We start from the raw sequence: 24,660 nt of genomic DNA on the forward strand, positions 1-24,660 counted from the left end.
TTATAGTTACAGACTTCTGTCTTAACCTGCTGTTCTCCCATGCTCAGAATATTCTTTTTTTTTTTTTTCTAATCCCTTTAATCTAAAATTTTTCATGCTTGTTATCAGCTGAAATATAATTTTTTTGGCAAGCCTGAATAAAATTCATTCATTCATATTTTGAATTATGCAAGGAAGTGGGTGTAAGGAGAAAGGTCTCTTTTTTGCACATTCATAATTCACAAAAAAAGCTGCATATTACAAGCTGAAACTTTCCAGGTGGCTAGTTTTGACTGAAGGGTAGTCTTCATGCTAATTACAAAGAGAGAATGACTGAAAGAAAAATGAAAGAGAAAAATTAAAAATGACACATATTGTGATTAACTCATTTGTTTTCTAGGTGTGTCATACAAAAATTACATTGTGAGCCACTTAGAGCAAGTTTAAAGTAACAATTTCATTTAAGTTAAAATGAACTACCATAATTACATAATATCAATGTTTTGTGCTGCAATTTCACTAAGAATCTCCTTACAGAAGCTGCAGAAGCTTTTACTTATGCAAATATGGAAGCTCACAGTGAAATCAGTGCAGAATCTTATGAATCATTAACTTTGGCCAGAAAGCCAGTCTGCGGAAGGGGGGAATGGTGTGCAGTGGCAGCAACTGTTCCTGTGCTCTGGGTCTCCCTGAACTCTGGACTGCTGAGGAAAATAACTCAGGGGTTTTGCAGTTTCTTCCAACTTAATACGCATCAGGGACAGCAAACCACTAAAGCTTTGTTATTCTCTTTTCCTTGCTATATTCCATATACTTGTGGACATAACAGGCAGCACATAATCTGACCAGCACTGTGTGACTGACCCTCCATGGTAACAAAGGATTGCTTCAGCAGAAGGTACCTGGCCAGCACAAGCTGGGAGTGTTAGAACAGTTTCCTTTAACCCATGGAAAAAAGGTACTGTGACATGCAGCTCCACATTCTCATGAAACACATGGAGATAAAATACATGCATAAATAAAGCAATAGAACTGTAATTTAAAACATCTGAAAGAATAACTGGCAATAGTAATGGCTGACTTTGCTCCACATGGAGCAAAGATGAGTTCAGAACTTCCCCATTACTAAGTTCCCAGTAACCTACTGGAGACCAAAGAAGGACTGTTGGATTCAGTGCAGGAATCTTCATCTTTTTTTATCTCTTGAATTTTGGATGAAATAAGGATAAATAAATTTTTCCCAGTGATGCTGCTTTTTTTTACAAAAACACAAGTGAGTGAATTCTGAGACATACTAGCTTCTGTAAGTAGAAATTTAAAACTTAACCTTTATTATTCCAGGTCCCTATTACAGGAACAAAAGGTCTTGATCCAGCCACTGAGTGGGGGGATGCTACAACAATTGCTAAATAGAAAAGTGACAGCAGTGCCTGGCAAAAATATGGCCACATGAGAAGTCCTTGGTCTTATGTTTACAGTCATCACTGGCATAAGATCAAACCTCAGCACTGGGGAAAAACTGGATAAGAGTCACATCTGTTTCAATTTATAAATTATCTATTTTAATCAAAAAGTGACCAGTGCTAGTGAGAGTAAAACTGATGCAGAGCTATGAAGAAAATGTGACAGCTCTCTTTCTTCTGAATGCCTGATATTGCCCAAGGTGTAATGCCCATATCAACTCTGCTCAAGCCCTTTCCTACTTTCCACTCATGGCAGTATAATGAATGGGATATTGTATCTCTTGTTTTTCACCAGCCCTGTACTGCGGTGACTCCATAGCTGTGTCATACTGCAGATATTTCTTGCGGGTGATCCTGTTCTAGCAGAAACTTGGAAGAAATTATTCATCTTGTACTTAACCCATTACTTGCAAGTTATGTTCAGAGTATTTTTAATAGTCTGTTATTTCCTTCATCAGGTCTCTCTCTGATTATGTTCCACAAGTATTCCAAATAGCTTCCTCTGAAAACTCTTCCTGCACCTGTATGATAGTTACATTAACTCACAAGGATTGCAGTGCCCAAAACACGTTCACTCCAGCTGGATTTTTACTTGTCTATTTTTCTTATCTTATTTGCACCCTTGCATGAACTACAGTTCAATGACTGCAATTTGAGCACTCCTTCCTATCTAGCTGAACAATCTTCTCCAACACACCACCATCCTGATGTGTAATCACTCAGGAGACATAATCATTCACTTAGAACTAAAATAATTCTCCTACCATTTGCTCCTTGCCTCCATTCTGCCCTTTTTCTCTGATTTATTGCACTATATTCCTTATGGAAATATTTTGACATCCATCCCCTCTATTCAAGTCTTATACCCACCCTTGGAGGGAGTGCTTTGAACAGAGGAAGGCCAGGATGAGTGTGTATCTCACATACTCACCCTTTTATTCCAGTGTCATTTCCCCCACCTCCTCATTATATTCTTGAGTCCTTCCCCTCCTTCTAGGTTAGCTGTACCTACTCTCTTTCCTAGAGCTGAGTCCTCCCTTCCCTCCCCTGCCCCTCTAGTAAATGTCAGAAAATATTTCCTCACAGCCTCTGCTACTCAGGATCATGTCTGAATATAGGGATCCTGAACCCCAGCCTTGTCTAAGCTCTCTAAATCACTTGACCCTAAAAGGTTGCCACAGGACAGCACTTACCTACAGTGCAAGCTGGAGAGAAAGTGCTGTTAAGCCACTGAATTCTTCCAGATCTGCAGCTTATTTAGACTGCAAGAAAGAATTTAGTGAGCCAGAGCACTGAATTTGTTACTTGTTAAGCTTAGTCAAAATTACGATGAAATTCCTTAATTAAACATCTCAAGCTGAGAAGCAAAATTCTTTCTAATCCAGCCAGCACAGTGCCCCACTCAGTCCTGTACCTTTGCCTCTTCCTTGCTGCCCTCATGTTACCTCATGTGCTGCCTGTTGGTTTTGCTTGCTAAGAGTGTCCCTGGCCCCCCTCCACTGCAGAGACAAGCAGAAAGCTCTTTATGCCAAGTATTGATCTAGTGGTGTGCACCAGCCCAGGCTGCAAGTGCATCTTGAATTTCTTGCTCCCCTGGGAGCATTTGATTAAAGGAGGATTTTCATGGTGTGTTGAGATTCAGAACGTGGTGCTATTCAGTAGCTGCTGGTGGCAGCTCTGAGCTGGAACACACACTGGGACACTACTGACTCCTGGGACAGGGAATTCTGCAGGACTTTCCCCGTGTGCAGACGAGCACAAACAAGGCCATGCTCACACTTGCTGCCAGGCTGCTGTTCCTGCACTTGGGGACACAAGTTTCACCCAATTTTCAGTGATTCTCAGAAGATTCACAGAAAGCTTCCACACCTGCTCTCTAACGTGCCTCTTGCAGCTAAAGAACTTGAATCAGCTTCACTGTTATTGGAGATGAGAGAGGTCAGTTTGGAAACATTTGGAAACTGAGGACATTTTGTGAGTGTCTGCACACCTGCACAGGGCTCTTGCAAACGCAGGACACCTCACAGCACACTGTGCCCTTCACAGGCCTCAACAGGCTCGGCCTAATTCACACACACACACACGTGCTCCTCAGAGTGCTCACTGGAATACACAACCTAAATTAATTTCTGCTTTATAAATCTTGAAAAACTTCTCTATAGTCCAAAGAGATGGCTCTGGAGTCACAACACAGATGTGTACAGTTGTAAAGAATACAGTCCACATTTTTGTTTCTTTCTTCTCTTCCTAGTGACTGAAGTTTTAATTAATAAAAACTACGCTTACAATGAAGTAGGAAAACAGAATCTTTAAACAGAGGTATGTATTTCCTTTATTTGATTTATGGATTTGCAAACTTACTACTTCAGCCAGAACTCATAAAGCAGAAAAATTATTTTAAAATTAAGTTGACAGTGCGTTAGGATGAATTATGGATACTTTTTTTGGCTTCTGACAGTAATTTGCTGCAGGATATTCTTCTGGCTGAGAAGCTGTAAACAAGACACAGCAGCAAAAAATACAAGCAAAGAAAAAACAAGTAAAAGAATTAGATCAGCTATAGTATTAATCATTTTGATGCTGAATTTGGCTTCTTTGGGTCTAAACCAAACTAACTGTATTTATCTAATAGTCTTTATTTTTCAATTCATTTATCCATGGTAAATATATCCATGTGTATATGTTCTTCCTCCAAGAATCACTGCATTTCCATCATGAGGAAAACAAAATAAACCTTTTAAAATTACCACAAAAGTCTTTAATTTATTTCAAGTAAAATCTGCAAGAGGGGTATTCTAGAGCTCCATTTTACATATGATATAAACAAAGCTTTCCCTGGTACATTTTTCCACAACTCCTCCTGCTGCTAACTTGCTGAAAATTGTGCCTCTGTTTATATTAGAACTAAAGCCCAGGACTACAAGGAGCTGTTGAAGCACTCACCCAAGAGACCAGCCAGAACACAGGCACTGCAGTGGAAGGGTCAGTGAGCAGGATGCTCACACACTCATTTCCAGCTTGGGGTGGCCACAGCTGACTGCAGATACATCTGGCCATGGGATGTGCACCTCTCCATGAGAAAGTTGTGGATACTGAAAAGTTAATGAAGGCATTTTCCAGCTCTGCAGGATGTTTGCTGTTCCTTTCTGCTGTGCTGATGCACATGCCTGTGTATCTTGTGCAAGCAGTCACTGGACACACAAACCAGGACGTGAATGTTGAAAGTCACTGTATTATTAAATGAAGAATCATATCTAATTTAATTAAGGGATAAATATACCCTTACAAGTAAGCAAATGTCATCAGGCAATATCTGTTACACATGCATACCTTTCCAGTCATCAGAGTGCTTTAAAAACCTTCTATATTATGGACAGTATGTTCCTCTGAAATAGGAAAACAAAGTTTTTTCAGGTGATGCATGAAGCAAGAGTTCAAACAACTTGACCAAAGAGTATCAGCAAGTAAAATAAAAATGTATCATATCAATAAAATCGTAATAGGAATATGTCATAAGGGTAGTGTTATTGCAGTTGGGTTGCAGGAATTTAATAGGCAAGGAGCTGAAAATTATGACCAAGACAGCTGGGTCTTGGCTTCATGCCTGCTTTGCAGTCTGCATTAAAATTTTGGAAATTATCTTGGAGCTTCACAGTTATCAGTTCTGATGTGTCCTAATGACTGAAAGTAAGATGTTTCAAAGAAACAAGTTAATGATGATCCAAGTCTTCATAACATGCATGTGTTTGCCTTCTCATGGTATTATCATCACATAGTCTAAATTTAGACAACCTCAGACATTACAAAAATCATTGTTTGCATTGCAATTATAAAATTTCTTACTTCTAAAATCTAAAGATTGCAGAACAACTATTTCAGAGAGCAAACAATAGAATATTTATAAGAAGGAAGCAAATATTTTGTTAAAATAATTTTTGGGAAAAGCTTTCAAGGCTTTTGAAAAAGCCTTGAAAGTCCTTCTTTATGACCATATGGAGCTTAAAGGGTCATCGAGCAAGTTCTACCATCACTACATACAGACAATAAACTGTGGGAACTCACAAAATCCCAGGCAAGGAGATTCCCCTTACTTTGGAAATCTGTAGATTTTAGACATATTATTCCATAGCACTTTGTGATATCATGTATCACAGTACTTTGTGCCATCACTTACATGGGTGAAGCAAAGACTGGCAGCAATCCAACAGCTCACTTTGAACTGAACAACCACGTGAGGTGCTGACATAGAAAATCATCCTTTGATTTCTCAAGAGTTAAATTGCATCTTCAAACCATGTCAAGTTCCATTTGGAGTAAACTATGGTGTCTTTCTAGTGCATTTCTGCCACTGGTTATTCTTTCTTTTTTTGTTTCTTCAGATAAGAAATGTCTGCATCCTAGCTGCTAATGAAAGAAGAGCATAATTCTGAAATGCTTAGTCACTTTTATACTTTTTACTGATGCTGGGAAGAAGTGACAGAATCCTGTAGTTAACATGATTCAAAAGACAAGGGGGAGGAGAAGGTGGAGAAAGATTATATAAAATATATTTATATTGCTTCTACAACTGAATTGTTTTCAGTATAGTGTCACGCTCTCAGTGTGGGGGAATTCTGCATGTGTCATGATTCTACAGATGTTCCTGCACTACATGCAGCTGCACTATTTGTCATGGGCAAATTTAATAGCAAGATGCTTGTTATGTGTTCCCTCTAATTTTAGTTCACAAAAACATGGAGGGGAAAACCCCCACTACCTGATAGCTTGCTTTCTTCCTTCTTTATATAGCCTTGTAAAATACTTTAAAACAAATATTGGGAACACCCATCTTTTGTACTAAATTCTGTAACACCTGCAATTACAGCTCTATTCACTTTGCTAGAATGATCTTGTTCTTTCTAATGTTTATAATGCTAATTAAGTAATTTTAAGTACCTGAAGAGGTCATATTTCTAACAGTGGGGGTTCTTCAAGAGCTTGATCCTTCAAAAGGGGGAATAATTTCTGCTAAGTCCTGAGTATGCTCTGGTCTCAGTGACCTGCAGGTGAAACTCAGAAGCATTCCATACAGCAGCACAGCAGAGCCAAGTGCTGTCAGTAATTTTACAGAGTCAAACTCAGAGGAGCTCTCATACTCTTACCATTTTAAAATCCTGGATCCCCTCCTCTAGGTATTCTCTGTCCTGAACTTTGTTGGTCCATGGGCAGTGTGTTGAGGGAACCACACCCTTGGGTTCCAGCTTCTTGCAGGAAGCAGAACAAGATTTTTCAAGTAGAAAAGGGAAGAAAAAAAGAAATAAAGGGGTGGGGGGATGGATGGGAGAGTACTTTCACTTGGAAAGCCTGTAAGATGCTGAAACATGGGTTGTCTAGTCAGTGGCAAGGGATGTAACCGAAGAACTGGCAGTGCAAGGAGAAATTTGGACTTCAGAGAACAAAACTGACAGCTGAAGTAGAAGCACATCCAACTACACCAAACAGGACAAAACTCAAAAAGAAGATACAGCTATAGGAGGTGTTAAGAGTGTTACACTACCAGTAAGTGTATGAACAAAAAATAGATGTTATAAATGAAAAATTCAAATTTAATTACTGCATCTCCTACAGTACAAGAAAGACATTAACCCACTCCAGTGGAGGCTATAGCAGGAAACAAGTGAAGGAGAGGCTGAGGGCACTGTGGTTCTTCAGGCCAAGAGGGCAGGGGGATCTCCAGCTGTCTGGAAATGCTTCACAAGAGGCTACAAAGAAGACAGAGACAGGTTTTTCTTAGATGTGGATATGGACAGAAAAGAGGCAACCTGCAGAAGTCAGACCAAGAGAAATTCTGACCAGGGATTAGGAAAAATCATTTACCATGAAGGTGGTGAAACATTGGCAGAAGATCCCTGGAAGGCTGTGACTCCCTCATCTCCAGATGACAAGGTCTGTATGGCCTCTTCTGGAGAGTAATGACATTTAACAGATCACCCAGATATTAATATCTATTCTTGTAACATTAAAAGATATATATTTACAAGTACAGCTGAAACTCTGAGTGCTTTTAAAACATAAAAGAAAAGATGGATCAACAGGGTGTTTTTTTGCCATTGCAAAATCACATTTTCAAAATAAATGTACCATTTATGTACAATTTTATGGGAGGTGGCTTAAAGCACCTTAAATTTTGTACATGGTGAAAACTGCATACATGTAAAATACAAAGTGTTTTGTATTTTTGTATCTCTGAGTGTAAAGAGACACAACTTCAGAAATTGTTGTGAACTACCTCATGTAAAACCTGCCTGCTAGTGCCTGTGTGTCTGTATGTCTGCTGTATCTTAGATTCATGCATGTTTCTTAATTATCCTATACCTTTATCAGGTTACACTATGGTCTCCTGCAGCTACAGGAATTTTTTACTTAGCACTACAAACTATAGCTCTCAGTTTAATAATCACAGTATTCCTGCTGATTGGGAAAATTATATTGGCAATGAAAATCAAATACTTTGTGTTAGCTGGCTTCCTGATGGCAATGAAGAATTACAAGTCAATCAGACTTTGAATTACTCTAATTCAAGAGAAGTTAAGAAAGTGTGAATGTTTCCAAGATCTGCTGCTCATTCATGACTCTGCAGTCATAGCAGGTTTGCAAATCCTTGCTCTGCATATCACAGACTATTCAAAGTGATTTTATAGCCCAATAAATGTGATTTTGCCAGTATTGGTAAAAAGCAACAGGGTTTGTATTGAGGTGACAGTGTAGGGACCCAGCAATGCTCTGGCTTTTTCTGGGCCTAGATAGATTTTAACATGGTTTAGCTGTGATAGCAATTGTCCAGCTGTGAGGCACTCTTGACTAGATTTGTTTCAGTTTAACTCTAGTTTAGGATAATAACAAATGGTTATTCATTGTGAACTGAACTGCCTACAATTCTGGAGTCAGCTGTGGGGAAGAGTGCAGACACATTTGACACAAATCACCATTTAATCATAGTTAGATTATAGTGTTAAGAAAACATAAAACTAAATCTGAGCAGACACCAGGCTCAGAAGAAAGAACTCTTTCTCCCATGAGTATCACACAAATCCTGGTGATAATTCATCATAATATTCCCCCATTTCTTTTGAGGAATACCAATATTAAAATCCAAAGGAGAACTGGGGGAGTAAGTGCAACACCAGGCAAGAGGGAATTTTTAGTGTAGCAACTCTATTTTTAATGCAGTCTTCCTATACTCCTATATATTAAGTAATTTTGACTATTAGATTGTTAAAAACATTAACTGGACTACCAATAAATTTTTAGATTCATTTATATTCTTTTGCCAGTACATTTTTGCCAAACAGAAGACTTAGAGTGTAATAGTACATCATAACATCACCAACCTGGAAGCTGAAACAAGCACTATAAAGATCCCTGAAGCTCACAAGCACTTTTGGCCAGTTGCAGTCAATGCCGCTGTGCTCTATTTTCTCATGGACAAGCTGAATAAAATCAATCCAGTGAATTAGCTCTCACTGAAGGTTACCACTCAGGAAGAGGTCAGTGTGTTTGCGTGCTGCTGTTTTAATCAGCGCTACCACTAGTGCTACCACTGGCTTACCACTTTTCCTCTGGTCACAGGCTTTTACTGCTGATTTCACAAGGCAGTGCAGCGAGCAAAACACTCTGAGAACATGAGGCTGAGTGTAAAGAACCCAGATGCCTGTGTAACACTCTCAACTGTTATTTACCTTGGTCTGTTTGAAAGGGTAAAGCTCGCTTTCCCAGCCCAGTTAGCTCTCCCAGTGGAGCACGAACCCTGCATGAGCTCCCATTCACCACTCTGTGTACGTACACCTGTTTGTGCGGCCAGGCAGCGCACAGAGCAGTCCTTTGCCTTAAGGTTTTCAGCTCTCCCTTGCCTGCCTTCCCAATTCAGCACAGCACAAGGGAATATGGACAAGTTTGTGTAGTTCTGATTGGGTCCCCTTGCTGTAGCTTGAGCTGTTCACGCTGCCAGCTCGCTCTGCCAGGCCCCTGGAACACTCCGTCACCAGGGAAGAACATCAATCTGAAATGCTTCCTACAAACTGCATTTGCTCTGAACCAGTCCAGGCAGCTTTCTTGTCAAGGATAGAGAAGTATGACGGTTTCATAAATATTATTGTGGCTGGGGGGCACCTCAGCAGGGACAGCCAATTTTCTCACTCTCTACTTTCCATCTTCATGTCCAACGCTGGGAAATGCATCAACTTTCAAAGTAGCTCTTCATGTCCTGAGTGCTGCTGCTGCCACATGTATATATTCCTCCTAGAACGAGCTGAATGGAAAGAGCGTTGTATAACGATCTCTCATTTAGCTTAAAGTGTCATCTTTTCCTTCACTGCACTTTGTCTGTCAGAAGTGTGCTGAGTCTTGTGCAGCTGCGTTCTCGCTCTTATTCGGCACAGATCTCTTCTAAGTTCTGCACCCATACCAAGAGTTTCCTTCTTGCCTTTGAAAAGAGTGACAAACGGGCACAGAGCAGAGGAGCCCAAAGCCTACATGCATATGAACCAGGACTAGGATGAAAATATTAACCTGAAAAAAGAGATTTCTTTGGCTTCTAGTGCATGTGATCTGAGCTGGAAAATAAAATTCCAAATGGAGAAGAAAAAGGGAAGACAGAGAAATTCAGATTCAGATATTCAGATGCTGACCCTACTTATTTTCAGAGCCCAGAATATCTACTATACTGAAACATAAATCAGCCAGCCAGCGAATTGTTGGCCAGTATCTTCAAGGTTATCTGGAGGTCAGCTACAAGCATCTTGCACGAGGACATGTGCAATGACCGACTTCAGCAAGGTGACAAAGATCTGCTCTGGTCAAGGCTGGGATGCTCAGAATGCTCACCACCACATGGCAGGGCCCTGCCTTTCTCACTGAATTATGTAAGCAAGATACGGTTCTGCTCAGAAAAAAACACACTCTATTAATTATTTAAAAATTAACTGGGGTTAAACCAGTTGCCATTGTCAGCCATGCTAACCTTTAGAGCACATTTAGCATTAAATCATGGATATCTATAGGGAGTTCCCTTGGATCATTTGATCAAATTATGTTCTTAAAAGTACACTTCAAAAATGTCATCCCCGTGTAGGAGGAAAAGAAAGAAAATAAGGCAATGAAATTAATGGAAATTTGGAGAAATGAAATGTTGTCTCATGTATTTTGACAATGTAGGCATCAGTAGGTTTGCCAGACAGATCAGCTTCAGATTTGACTTGAGCAAATTAAGCTAGTCTAAAGCACAAGCTACTTGCTAATAATTTTCTTGGCTTTTTCCTCTTGAACCATTTTACATGTTTATTTACATTTTAACGGCATTAGCCATGCATCTCCCATGTTTGAGGTCATTCTCCAGCCTTTGGGAAGAAAGCTGGCATCTGACAGGGCAGCCAATTTCTGGTCATAGAAGTGTTTTAAGTAACAAGGTGTACAGGCAGCAAGAGCAAAGAGGGAAAAGATGTGAGGCTGAAGAAATGAGAGACTGCTAAAACAATAGGGTATAGACAGCAAGAGGAAAGAGCAGTGAAATACCTGAAGGGCTCTGACAGAGAAATCCCACTGCACCAATTGTTTGTTACCCTGCTTTGCAAACAGCACACTGCAGGCACCCTTCCTTTGCACAGATCTGCTGCTGCACCCCATTTCTTTCAACAATAAGATGTCAGGCAAAACTGGGCATAGCTGAAGGATCCATAATAATACCAAAAAAGAGAGAAATGATACCCAAGAAAAAGTGATGCCAGTAAAAACAATTGCTCATCACCACCAAAGCAATGCCCAGTCAGTCCTTGAGCTGCAGCCCCCAGCCAACTTCCATTTCTATTTTATACAGAGAGCATGATGCCATATGGCAGGGAATATCCCTTTGGTCACTTGGGGTCAACTGCCCCAGCTGTTGTCTTCTCAACTTTTTGTGCACCTTCAGCCCCATCGCTGGTGGAATGGTGTGAGGAGCAGAAAAGGCCTTGACTCAGTGTGAACACTGCTCAGCAATAATTAAAACATCTCCGAATTATCAACACTGTTTCCAGCACGAATCAACAACACAGCCCCACACCAGCTGCTATGAAGAAAATTAACCCAGAAAATCTATCCCAGTCAAAACTAGCACATTCTTAAACTGAGTTTGCTGGGCTGTAAGATGTTTGGTGGTATCAGGATTTTTATTTGTGAATGTGATAAATTTGACTGAAGCCTAAGAAACATTTTTACAGATTGCTTTAAAACAGTCTTATACTTTACTACCGTCTACCCTCACATAACATGCTATGATTTTATTTTCCATTATTATGATGATGTATTACAACACCAAGTAATAAATACTTATTAGTATTTAGTAGTGTGTTCACATTGAAGAATATAAATATCAGTCCTCTTGTTTGATTTTTCTAAATCGTCTTCTGACCTAAGCACATATCCTCAGTCTGGTCATAATCCACACCTTGACCATATGGTCCTCTACAAGAAAACAAAATAATTCTAGGCAATTAAGACACTTGCCCATATCCATTTCATCTGCTACATCTTTGGAGGTACAAACAAAACACTGGATGGGAAGATGTGCTAATGCTGATAGTGCTTTAGATCACTTGATAATCTTTTTCCTGTGATAGTTATTACCAAATGGAAATTAAATGTATGCATGTTAGGACCAGTAACAGATGGCACTTCTGTTCTGTGAGGAAGAAATAGGGGCAAAGGGGCAGCAAAGTTGAACCTCCCCCCTTCCCTGTCTTACCAGGATTCATTGTGTTGCCCTCCTGTTACAGTTGGCTGTGACTCTTTCTTGTTATAAAGAGATGTCAGAAGTTAGAGAGAGACAGACGATAACCTTAAATCCTTTACTGCATTTTACCAGGATTCTGAAAAATAAAAAATAAAAAAATAAAAGCCAGCTGAGGGAGTTGGAAAATGTCAGTGAGGCATTACACAAAGAACTTGATACATTTGTTGACCTTTCTTCTTACTCCACCCTTCTCCTCTAAGATGGATTTAGTAGTAGTGAGTGCTTAGTGCTATAAGTGCTTTCTTAAAAATAATTTAGATGCTATTGGCTGTCTGCCTGCACTTGGAAAACATAGCTGTTTCAATGAGCCCCTGCTGAAACGGAAGAAAAGGGGTTTATTGAAATGCCTCCAAAAACGCACCAAAATTTCATTTTTCCCCTTGTCTGCTGAAACCCATCTTGTTCTTGCTTTTACAGTCTTTTGTTTTATTTTTTTAATTGTACCATTGTATCCAGGGTCTTTTCATTCTTCTCCGCTATTTTACGAATGGCGTGTGTGGTATTAAGAGCTGAAGGCAGAGATGAGAGGAGAAGTGTTTTGAATTGACTAATTTGCAGGCAAGAAATAAAGCTCTTGTAAGGTGGTCCCAGGGGTATCTTTGCCATGAACACTATTTGAAATGACATGTAATCTGGTACATTTCAAAGGCAAAACATTTCCTATTCTAAAGTATCTTCCTGAGCCAGGGTTGGTTTACCTGTTTCCAGAGAATAATAAACTCCACCGAGGCCAAGGAATCTCCCTCTCTCCCCTCTCAAAATTCCTGTTCTTTTTCAAAGGGGCAATTGCAGCCAACAGTTTATTTCTGTCCTATCCTTTGCTGCTCTAATGGCTCAGAGCTCGCTACTAATACATAGCTGAATGCACCTCTGGATTAAATACCAAGCAACAGAACCCCGCACATCCCTGTACAACACAATAAATAATGGTGTGGAGCTCTCTTGTTGTTTCTTACAACGGTGGAAAATTTAGGTCTTGTACAGACTTTTAAAATTTTAAGCATTTTAGCATATAACTTTGATCTGGCAATTTCTTAATAAAAACTGTTCCTCTTCTAGAGAGATCTGAGTTCAACTGACCTTGGAACATTGTATTAATACTCTTTCTCAGAACAATTCAGTGTTTCTAGCCTTGCTGACATACTAAAAGTCTTACACACAAAAATCCACATTAATTTGTTAAGGCAGAAATTTCAGAAAAAAATTTCTTTATGTTTAGAATTTTGTCCATACTTTGGTGAAGGCTTAGCTGGTCTTATAAATTGACACACTTAACCATCATCTGTAAACATATTCATATACTCTAAGGAATGTTTCTATATGTGTATGATTTAAGCTTACTCTATCCAGAATCGTTTTAAAAGATTTTAAAATGTTTTTGAAGAGGAAGCTGGCCACAAATAAACCCCAAAGCTTTTGAGAAAATAAACACTGATAAATATTACAAATAAGTTCTATTAATTTCACAGCTGTTCTGTTCTAAAGCTTTTAGTTACTGAAAAACAAACTCATGCTTTGTGAACATTCTGAACTTAGACCACTGTTTCGACATTTACTTGACTTTAACTCTCCGTGAAGAGAAATCAGGGTACAGAGTGTCTACAATAATGACCCTATATTTTTACATTTTTAAATTTATATTTATTTTTAAAAATAAAAAAACTTCAGTTACATTTATTTTTAAAATCCACATGCTTGTGCTCAAATGTACAGGCTCCACATATTATTTTTTCAATTGTGGACAATGTTAAATAAATTATGATACTTGAAGAGAGATACTGAAGGTTCCTGGATAGAACAAGCAAAAGAAATGGATTTGAAATGTCCAGAAAGGAGAAATTTCTAAAGGCATTAGAAGTGACAAGTTCTCTCCTTAACCTACTATTTATGTGAGGCAGCAGAATGCCCAGGATGACTTGTGCTGTCAGTTTGCATCACCAGTCTCAGACCTTTGATTTTGTACTGTGAGTGACCCTAACATGTTTTGCATTTGGATCTCTACCAAATAGAAGTCATGACAAAATACTATGCCCCACAGACAGGTCTTACACCTTGCTGTTTTTCACGAGGTTCTGTCAACTGTAATTCTTCATTTATGGGAACTTAGCCCAAATGTAACTTGGAACTAAACGTGCTCAGTGTTCACAAAAACTTCCAAAGAAGGCAGTGCTGTTCCCCAGTAGTGGTTATCTCCTGGACTGTTCCCCTTATCAATCCTGAACTATTAGATCAGTCTGGACTAAATACTATTACTAAAAACCATGAGAAAACATAACACTTACCATGAAATAAGAGAACTTTCTGCAAGTTAGTTAGCAATACCACTGGTCCTAGAAATTCTACCACAACCAGAGAAATAAAGCAGGCCTTTCCACGACTGCTGAGCGCTGTCACACGGTAACACACGGATGGCATTACACCTCCAGCACTCAGTGTCTGAGGAAAGTCTCAGGGCTTGGCTCAGCAGCTGCCTGGGGAACACTCCCTGCTTTCTGAAATCAGAGCTAGCTGCTTGCTCTGCTGTATCTGCACAAGTCATCAACCTTACACAAGTATACTTGAGCAACAGATTTGACCCTACTGAAAATTTGCTAACCCTCCTCTGACCGAACTACTTCCTAATACCAGCATAAAGACTTCTGTTAAACCTCTTCCATTGCCTGTGTATAACATCACCTTCAGTGAGACATTAACTTATATTTTTTTCTTTAGCTAAATTTCTAACATATCCACTTCAGTGTGCATTGAAATATTCATATAGGCAATATGTAGGGAAGCCATCAGCAGGAATCAATTGTTTCATTCTGGGATGCTTTTCAGACACAGGAGCATTTTGCTAATACAGAGTACCTAACCAGAAAACAGCACAATATCCTAGCTCAGCTGATTGATTGAAATTGTATTTTTGAGGGCTGTTTTTTTCCTTTGGTGACTCATGTGAGGTGGTGCCATGTTAACACTATGTGTAGAACACATGCTTGTTTGAACACTTCATTATTTGGCTCAAAGTAGTACAGTATATTGTTCTGTTTAGGGAACAAGTTTGAATTTACCATTGACTCAGGAGAACTTCACAATGTATCGCTGGGTCAAGGACAGGAAGCTGCAGCAGAAATAGCTGTGGAAAAGGCATCAAAAGAAGGCCACTGGGTTATACTTCAAGTAAGTCAAAGCTCTTCATTACATCAGTGCTGCACTGCGGTGCTAAAAACTGAAGCGTTTCAAAATAACATGTGCCTAGATGAAAGAGTACTAAATAGTGATTTAAAACTTCCTTTGTCTTTGCCACAAGGGAAGCACACAACTTCATCTCTGTATGTGAGATCGCTGAATAGCACATAAAATATGAATTGCAACTATCTTGCATGTAGGGAGTCAACTCACATATTTTCCCAAGCACATGATATCTGATTTACTAATTTATTATCCATTAAAAAAAATCCTTTAGTAAATAAATGTGTAGCAAAAAGAATTGTTATGCTGTATAATCAGATGAATAGATACAAACAGGGAAGATTGCTGTCATTATGCAGTGTATTGTGCTAAACAGATGCACACATTTTTTTTCAAATATTGTGCAATATCAAACTGCTTCCTTATGTCTGGGTTTTTCTTGTATCAATAAAATGTTTGAAATTTCAAATCAATAGCTCACTGGGAGGCCTATTTTTTCCTCCCTTCTCCCCCCTCTCCCTCCTTATCTCTGAATATTTATTTTGTAGTAAAGTGGTTGGACACATTAGAGAAATTACTGAAGAAAACCAGGGAAGGAAGTCAGCAGGGCGATTTGAGTGTGGGGAACCTGCTCCTTTCCCTACAGCACATCTCATTCCAGAGTGGATTTAGGAAATCTCCCATTAAAATAACTGATAAGCCACTACCTGTAATATCCATGCTGCACTGGATAAATTTGACCAGGCAAGCAAACCACCACAGAAATAAAACTTTAAAAATGTGAGTATTGAACTTCTCATTGTAAAGCCACTTGAAGTCACTAAAAGCCTTTACAGGATATGCAATAGCAAAGCAGAATTAATTTAATTTCTTAAAGATTTGTTCACATATCATAGAGCGACTGCACATCTATCACCAAAAAAGAAAAAAAAAATCAAACAAGAAACTACTTCTTTCAATCTTAAAGCATCACATACAGTTTCTAACCAAGTACCTGTCTGTCTGCATGGGAAATGAAGAATTTGCAGTCACTACAGGTAATTACTGCAGTACAGAACAAGAATTTATTTTGGTTTCATTTAGCTTAGTTTGGTTTATCTTGAGATGCACAACCATGTGGGTTTGTGTCTCTGGAATATCTTTTACATATTCTGAGCATGCAGTGCACTAGAATTAGGTCTTCAGCTGAGGTAAATCAGTGAGATTCACTACACCAATTTATATTCCTATGTGTTTGGTCAAAAATATTTGGGTCCTACATTAGAGGCAAGCATGGCTCAGCTGCTAGGTTATCATATTTTCCTCTGTCCTTTTCAATTTTTGTTTTGGAAGGCCTTTAATGAAAACAATTTTTCTTACTGACTCTTAAAACATACTTACACAGGTGTGTATAGGTAGTAGTTGTAAGCTATGATCACAGATATGGTCAAAGAAATCAAGTATCTCTTTAGGACATAAATCTGTACTAAAGAAAGAGCATCCAGCATCCACCCGAATGCTAAAAAAACTCTGCAATTACAAAACAAAAACCAAACAAAAACCCAAATTGCTTTTTCGGCACTATATTCCACAAAACCTCTGTGAAAATTACAAAGGCTTTTCTGCTTTTTCTCTTGCATAGAATAACCTCTTCCAGCAGTAAAAAAGAGAAAAATCGCCAGCCACCCGCGCGGCGAAGGGAATGTCACCCAAAGTGCTGACAGACAGACGCACAAAGAAACCCGTGGCTGCAGGCACAGCCTCAGCCCGTTCGGCACCAACTTCTGCCGGGGCCGTGGCTGCGCCGGGCCCGCTGCGGCCCCGGCCCCTCCATCCCCGCGGCGCCGCCTTCCCCGCGCCCGCCCAGCTGCGCTCGGGGTGCCGGGCCGGGCCGAGCCGCACCTCCCGGGCCGGCGGCTCTGCCGGGAGCCCGTCAGCGGCTCGCTGCCCGGCGGCAGCCCGGCCCCGCGGTACCTGCCAGGCGCCCGGGGCAGCGCCCGTGCCCCGGCTCGCCCTCCCCCTGCCCGTGGCCGCCTGGGCCGGGCAGCGGCGGCGCGTTCCCGGAGCCAGAGCGCCCCCTGCCGGCGGCTGCCCGCGGGCCGGGCCGAGGCGCGGGCGGGCTCGGGGGGGCTCGGCCGGGCCCGGACCCGCCGGGGGAGTCCCGCGGGGAGCGCCTTTGACCCCGGGCAGCGCTGCGGGGCAGGGACGGCGGCCTCGGCCTCCAGGGGAGCTTTCCCTCTCGCAGACGCTCGTGGGGACGCTGGAGTGGGGCCATACGGGACTCGCCACGCAGGGCCGCACTCCCAGCAGCCGCTGCCAACAGCCAGACACCTGGTGGTAGCGGCAGAGTGTGTAACCCGCCCCCCACCCGGAGCCTCCCGTCCGGGCGCCTGTATCAGCCCGGTCATTACCAGCGCGGCCGGAGCGGTGTCAGCTGCATCCTGCACTTTCCTCTGCAGTTTCCAGCCGGAGGACAGGAATATGACATAGGCAGGAGCCGGAGGTCACAGACCTGCGGGGCTGAGGCGACTCGGCCGACAGCAACCCCGGGCGCCAGCCGGGCCCAGTTTGTGCCCGGGGAAAAGCGCACGCGGGCTTGAACGGACCCGCTCCGTTAACCCGTTTAAAATGGCCACAAGCACACTGCTCTTCCTGAGGAATTACACCTTAAACAGACTTGGCTGTTTAATAAACCAGCCCTGGTCCCCTGCAGCGGTGACCTCTGATCCTGTAGCAATGCAAAGATTTCTTGTAGCGCCGTGCCCGCGCTGCTGCGGCCGAGCGGCGATAATGACCAATGGTCCAGGTGCCACAAACTACTTCAGCGACAGAGAGGCGGAAAAGTCCTCTCCCACATCTGTGGGGCATTTGGTGATTATCTCTCTGCCTGTGGCAGCGGCCATGGCTGAGGGGCCGAGGGCTCCTCGCTGAACCCGGCATTTGTCAGATGGTGATGGGAGCAGGTAGCAAAAAGCTCCTTCCCAACCCGTGCAAGCCGAGCGCGGCGGAGACGGGCGGTCACAGCCCTCGTCCTCACCTGCGAGCACGTTTGCCATCTCACCTCCTCCTCCTCCCCCGCAGCCCTGAGCAAGGCAGAAAGCTCCGAGCGCCACCGGCGGGGGCTTCACAGCCGCGCTGCTGTCCCTGGAGGGAGGCAGGGCCGGCAGGCAGGGAGGGCAGGTCGGCAGGAGCGCTCCGGGCCCGCACGGCCGCGGCCCCAGCCCGGGCTCCCGCCGCCCCCGCCGCCCGCTCACCTGCAGCGCCCGCCGCGCTCCGGCCCCGCTCCGGGAGCTCCCGCTGCGGCACGAAGGACGGGCATCCGAGGAGACAAGGGGAACAAAAGGACGAGATCAGAAAAAAGAATAAAAGAAGGAAATGTAGCGAACACTAAAAACAAGAGGAGGAATTTTCCCCGTGGGGAACAGAGGGAAGCGCCACTTACATGAGGTTTTCTTTCCCCCTGCAATTTCTGCAGAAATTCTGACAATGCACGTGCTCGTTTTCCCTTTCCCAGCCCACACAAACCTGTTGTTGTTTTACTTTCATTATTTCACTTTATTGTATTAGAAATGCTGAATCATAAAACAGGGGTTAGTGAAAATGGTATTTATCTTACAGAAATAAGCCCCACATGATTTTAAAGATCCCCACACTACTGCTGTTATTATTATTATTATCATCATCATGCATCTTGGCAGGTTGAAAGGTATCTCAGAACAGTAAGAATTCAGCAGTAATTTAACATCCCACAGCAGTACTTTAAAAGCTTCAAATAGCATTTTGAATTTTAAGTCAGTACAAGTGTAAATAAATGGATGCACTCCCACATGTCTGTTGTTTTTAAACTTGTGGTGATACTAAAATATTTGCCTAACAGCTTTGAGTTGTAGCAGAATTTCAGCTCATATATACACATGCGTGTGATATTGAATTAAACCATTTGTCATTCTTTTTCCATAAAAGATACAATTTGGCTCTCAGCAAACCATTTGAAATAGAAATTATGATGATGATACCACAGCTCCATTTTATTTTATGAGACTGTATTGATTTTCAAATAGACAATACATGTATTTTTGTAATGTCTAAAAGAAGATATTCTGCCTTTTTATTTTACAGTCCTTATGCTATTACTTTCATTTCAATAAAGGATGGCATTTTTCAGAGATGCTACCATAAATTGCTTCATTTAATAAGTTGCTACACAGAATAATAATGTTACACCAGAGAGCAGCAATTCATAATTTGGAAGAAATAACATTTTTCTTTTAAAAATATTCTTGTCTTTTTATTTTTAAATTAAAATTATCTTTCAACTGTTTTCTTTCAGAAGGATAATCTGATTATTTAAAAATTCCTCTTTTTTTCTTGCAAGCATCGGAATTTGGGTGTGACTTAATGGGGCTAATTAAAATGGGGAACAAATTAGATTAATTTCCACAGATATAATAGTGATATAAAAGTCTCGTTCTCAACAATGGCTCCATAATAGAACTATTTCATTTATGCCTAAGCAGGTTCCTTATTCTGTCTAGTGAGGATTGCCAGCAGTGTCTTAGTGACAAGGTTTTTATTATTTTTTTGACAGTTTGATAGGAAGTCAGTGCTTGCTTCAGGGTTTGCAGTCTCTTCAAACCTGGATTATAAAGGCTACCATAAAAATATGGATAAAATACTGCCTCCCCAAAGTGCCATATGTTATGGCCTGCACCCCAATGTGGAGACTGCTTTTGTGATACCTGCAGACAACATGCTCCATCTGCTATTAGAGCTGCAATTCAAATACTCAGTCACTAAGGAGTGACTGGGGAAGGAGTCTCCTAAGCTGTGCAAGACAAGGTCAGTCAAAACATAGAGCAGGCTTCAAATTTGTCACAAGACAGTTTTTGCCTATGTCTACTGGTTTATTTGGGTTTTTTCCTCCTACAAAACTGATTTCAATAGAATTAGATATTTTCCTACCTGTTTTTTTGCAGGGATTCAATCTGAAATTTGCAGTGAGGGATCTCTAGTATACATGAGACATAAATATATGCATTATTTTGCACCACAGAGAAAAAAAGATCTTGCTGGAATGTTACAATATATTAATAGCATTGTGCCATTTAGGATCCTTTGTCAGGTTGAAAAATGCCATTATTTCCAAACTATAAGGCAGAATTTGCTTTTCTTCCTAACAGCATGGATGTGCACAGGTTTTCCTCTCTCTCCATTTCACAGGATAAATCCTCCATATCCTTCATACTATGACATGAAGGCACAGAAATGCTTTCACTGCATGGAGTTAAGATACACAAAGTTTATATTAGCTTTACATTTATGCAATTTTTATAATTTCCTTTACATTTATGCAGTTGTGGGTATAAGAGACAGTTGCCTCACGCAACATGGTATCTCTTGAGGATGAAAGCAGAGCTAGACAACATAAAGAAAAAATCTTTCAGAAGAAAGGAAGATCAGATGTTTTACTCAAACACCAGCAGAATGATACTCACATAAACTGATTTGTTTTCCAGAATATGAAAGACTGGATCCACTCATAGATGAGGTAAGGCATTCTCTTCAAGAACTTAACTTAGGTCTGAAGATATGTGTGCTTTGCTTTACTAATCTTAGGGGATGCATGGCTTTAAATAGCATCTGTGAAAATGCCAGTAACAGGCAGTTGTGACACTTTGGGAGCTTATTTCTCATTTCATTTATTTTAAAACTGGGCTTTCATAAGCTGCCTACTCCAAACATGTAACTCATCTCCATATATTAAATTCTTGTAATTTGTGTGGAAAAAATAATAGCATTAAACAGCACACTGAAATCCTCTCTCTGCATAAAAGGAAGCAAAATGCAAGGTCTCATTATAGTCTGATTCCTGTTTCAGTGTAGACGTGGAAGTAAGGTTGCTACATTTTTCTCTTCTGCCATTGCGGAAATTTGCTGCTTCTGTTATAACTGCAAAGAGATCTAGTTGCTTGTTGGGTATATGTTCACTTGTGTTTTAGGCTGTCCAGAGGAGAGCAGGGAGGTGGCTGTTGGATGGCTCAAGGGACTTTTGAGGCATCCAAAACAAACACTACTTTGTATAGATCCCTGCTGGAAAATGCACATAAGTTAAATGATCAACACCTTCAAAGCCACCGGGATGTGGCATTTGCCCATCATTGGGAGATGGCCATTAACTGCAGGTGAAGGTAGAGCATCAGCAGCACCCAGATTCTGGTCTCACCCTGTATCTGGTGGGCGCAGTGAAGAGAGGGGGAAAGGATGTGGGGAACTCATCACACATCTTCAGCAGTTTTTGGTAATAATGTCTCTCAGCACCAACAAAGTGCTGAATAGCAACATGTAATGTTCCTAACCATAGAAGGCCAAATTTTCATAATATCTAGCAATCTCAAACAGCAATGTACCTGCTGCACTAACATGTAATATATCTTCAATCCCATAACTGGGCAGCCAATAGCTTCTTAGGCATTGCTAGCAATTTACACAGACAATCATGGTAAATCCATGCAGAGCTCTAGTTAATGCATACCACTCCAAAAGCAGGTACTGAAAATCTAATTCATAGAGCTAGTTTTTTTTGAGAGACCTCCTTTTTTGCCACCTAAAATTACCTTCCTTTCGATCTTTAATTCAGAGTAACAAAACATGGGCACTCAAATAGCCATTAGTGCAAGCAAGCCAGCAGAATGGTAGCTTGATTGCATGTACAATTTTCTGTGGGATATCAGAAAGCAAGTTAGTAATTTGGCCCTTTATCATTTTCTCTCTGCACATATGCGTAGGTGGGTGCTTCCACGTGTATGTATATGAATTACTATATCATATAATTACTTAATGCAATTAGAGTGAAAACCCAGAACCTACACTCTTGTTTTTCTGACTGTTTCCCCTTTTTAAAAAATAAATTACTCACCCCAGTGGCAAGAGCCAAAATATTCTTTACACTTGACGATTTAGCTACCTTATGTGTTTTTCCTGGGGAAAAAAAAAGCCCTCTATCATTTATCATGTCATCTTATCACAGTCTCTTTGTGGGACGCAAATAGCACACTAATGTTTTCTTTTGTTAGAGTGAGTTGGCAATCTCCTCAGAGATGGAGCAACTACAGACAGCTCTTTTTTTTTTTTGATAATCTTCCTGACACTTGGATGAGACTGGCTTATCCATCAACATACAGTTGCTCAGTGGTGAGTCGAATGCCAACAGTCATTCAGCATGGATGGCACTTCATGTCCATTATAAAAAAATAGAATTGAAACGAAATAATTTTTTTGGCAAATATCTTACCTTCTTGTGTAACTCAGAATAGGTTTTTATCATAAACTGATATTACCAGTGTTATGAAAAGCAGAAAGAGCCTTGCATTTACCTTGCCAATTACTGCAGACTTTGAAAGATTTCTCTAAAATTTGCATTTCCATTTCTTCCTTGCTTGCTTGCTTTTTTCTCAAGTTGTGTGCACTGATCAAATACATTTGACAAATGCTATAGCACTCAGTATCTGCTACGCAGAAGACCAAGCTTGGTTTCTAGTGTGTTTTGGTATCAGAATTTGTAACAATAAAAGGGCACTGCTCTGACCTCAAGGGTGAAATGATCACCAGAAGAAGGAGCAATTAACATAGTGGCTTCTGCTAAGAACAGAGAAAAGTTTCAGAGCAAGTAGTGGAGCCATGATGTTTCTGTTCATCTTAATTGAACACCCTAAGATGTGTCCATCTATCTACTCACCATGACTGTTTTATAATACAAAGATGAAAATGAAAACAAAAAGTGAAAGCCATCCAAAGCTGGCAGATTTTGCCCTTGCTTACATACACTCAATTCTCCACAGGGAGCCTCCCGAGTGAGGCAAAGAGCCGCTGGCTGGTGGAGCTAACCAGGACTCCAGAGCTGACCAAAGGACAGGAAAGCTCTGCCAAGCACAAAGACAGGTAGCGCTAGAAGGCAAAGCAAGCCCACATTTCTGAGATCAGTTCAGACTTCTGAGAGATCAAAAGTGGAAGAAGAAATCTTGTTCAGCAGAGGAAACATTGAGAAAAGCACCAGAGGTACATTGTGGTGAAGATCAATCAGAGCTTTACGGAATTAAATGCTCTTTTAGCTTTGCTTGATGGAAAACTAAACCACCATAGAGATACTGTGATGTCTGTGATAAATATATGTCCTGAAGACAGAAAGCGTTGCCTAGGGGATGTAACGCAGTAATGCTAAATTACAAGCTGTTTTCCTGAAGGACAACACAGCTGCTTTCTTTAAAAAAATATATGGGGGATTCAAGCTGGACCTTATATTCATGTTTGGACAAAAGAGGGTAAAAGTACCCACTGATTATATAAAAGCTATCTTGCAGAACTAGTAGGATTTAAGGTGACAGATTATCTTTTACCATCAGGTGCAAAACGCAGTGAGTCACCAGGGAGCAAACTCATTGCTGTGGAGCAGTGCTGTGCAGGTGGCTCCAAGACAGCCTCCCTGCTGGAGCACAGCGTGCACGGGGAGGGACTGTGGAGCAGGTGACAGGGAGGCACCAGAGAGGTTACACATACACAGCACTGGCGGAGTGGTCAGCTTAGCCTGGCTGTCAGTCCCTGGGCTTGGGGAGCTGAAATAAACTAACAGAGGCTGAAAACAGCACTTGAAACACTGTCTAAAAACCCCATAGTAATTGTCAGTAGCAGGAGATGTAAACTTCCTCCTGGGAAGGACATTCTCCCTGTCGTGCATGCTGCAAAGCATGCAGTACTCAGTCATCATGATAGTTTTATCCTCCTGTTTCAAACCCCTCTGTCTCTTATATACCTATCTGACATGCCACCATCTGAGACATTTGAAAAAACTCCTTTGATTTCTAAGCAGCTGACATTTTAAAGTAAGGTGGGACAGAGTGAGGAGGCAAAGGGAAAAATCAGAATACGTGCACAGTTTAAGCATGTTGGGCTCAGCAAACATGTCAGAAACAGCAAACACAAGTGATAAAATGGCAGAGATGGTCAGATCACCTAACAATCTCAGATCTTCAGTTTATCTTCAGGATCATTTTCTGTGTCTTTGAAATGGACACAAATTCTGTTAATGCTTCCCTTTGTAAGCTGGCCCTATATGTCACCTATTTCATGTTTCTGTGGAGGAGAAAGTACACAGCAGTCTTGCTCTCTGGCTTGGATACACTTCTTCTTGCCTCTAAGCCAGCAGTCTCCTCTCTCCGGCTTGGATACACTCAACTATCCCCAGGGCAGGTGTGTCTAGTATTTCTT

The 24,660-nt window shown here is 41.1% G+C and overlaps 1 protein-coding gene across 1 annotated transcript; it reads right to left on the minus strand.

Moving 5' to 3' along the window:
• Window positions 1-318: 318 nt before the first annotated feature.
• Window positions 319-17,807, minus strand: LOC102070522 (uncharacterized). The gene is made up of 6 exons (XM_074547874.1): window positions 17,374-17,807; window positions 16,801-16,929; window positions 15,300-15,364; window positions 12,199-12,322; window positions 7,299-7,383; window positions 319-7,183 (listed from the first exon to the last, which is right to left on the minus strand). The coding sequence occupies exons 1-3, from the start codon at window positions 17,805-17,807 to the stop codon at window positions 15,307-15,309; spliced, it is 621 nt and encodes a 206-aa protein (XP_074403975.1). The 3' UTR covers window positions 319-7,183; window positions 7,299-7,383; window positions 12,199-12,322; window positions 15,300-15,306.
• Between the last annotated feature and the right edge of the window lie 6,853 nt (window positions 17,808-24,660).

Source organism: Zonotrichia albicollis, chromosome 10 (assembly GCF_047830755.1).
Source record: "Zonotrichia albicollis isolate bZonAlb1 chromosome 10, bZonAlb1.hap1, whole genome shotgun sequence".
Classification (NCBI taxonomy): Eukaryota; Metazoa; Chordata; class Aves; order Passeriformes; family Passerellidae; genus Zonotrichia; species Zonotrichia albicollis.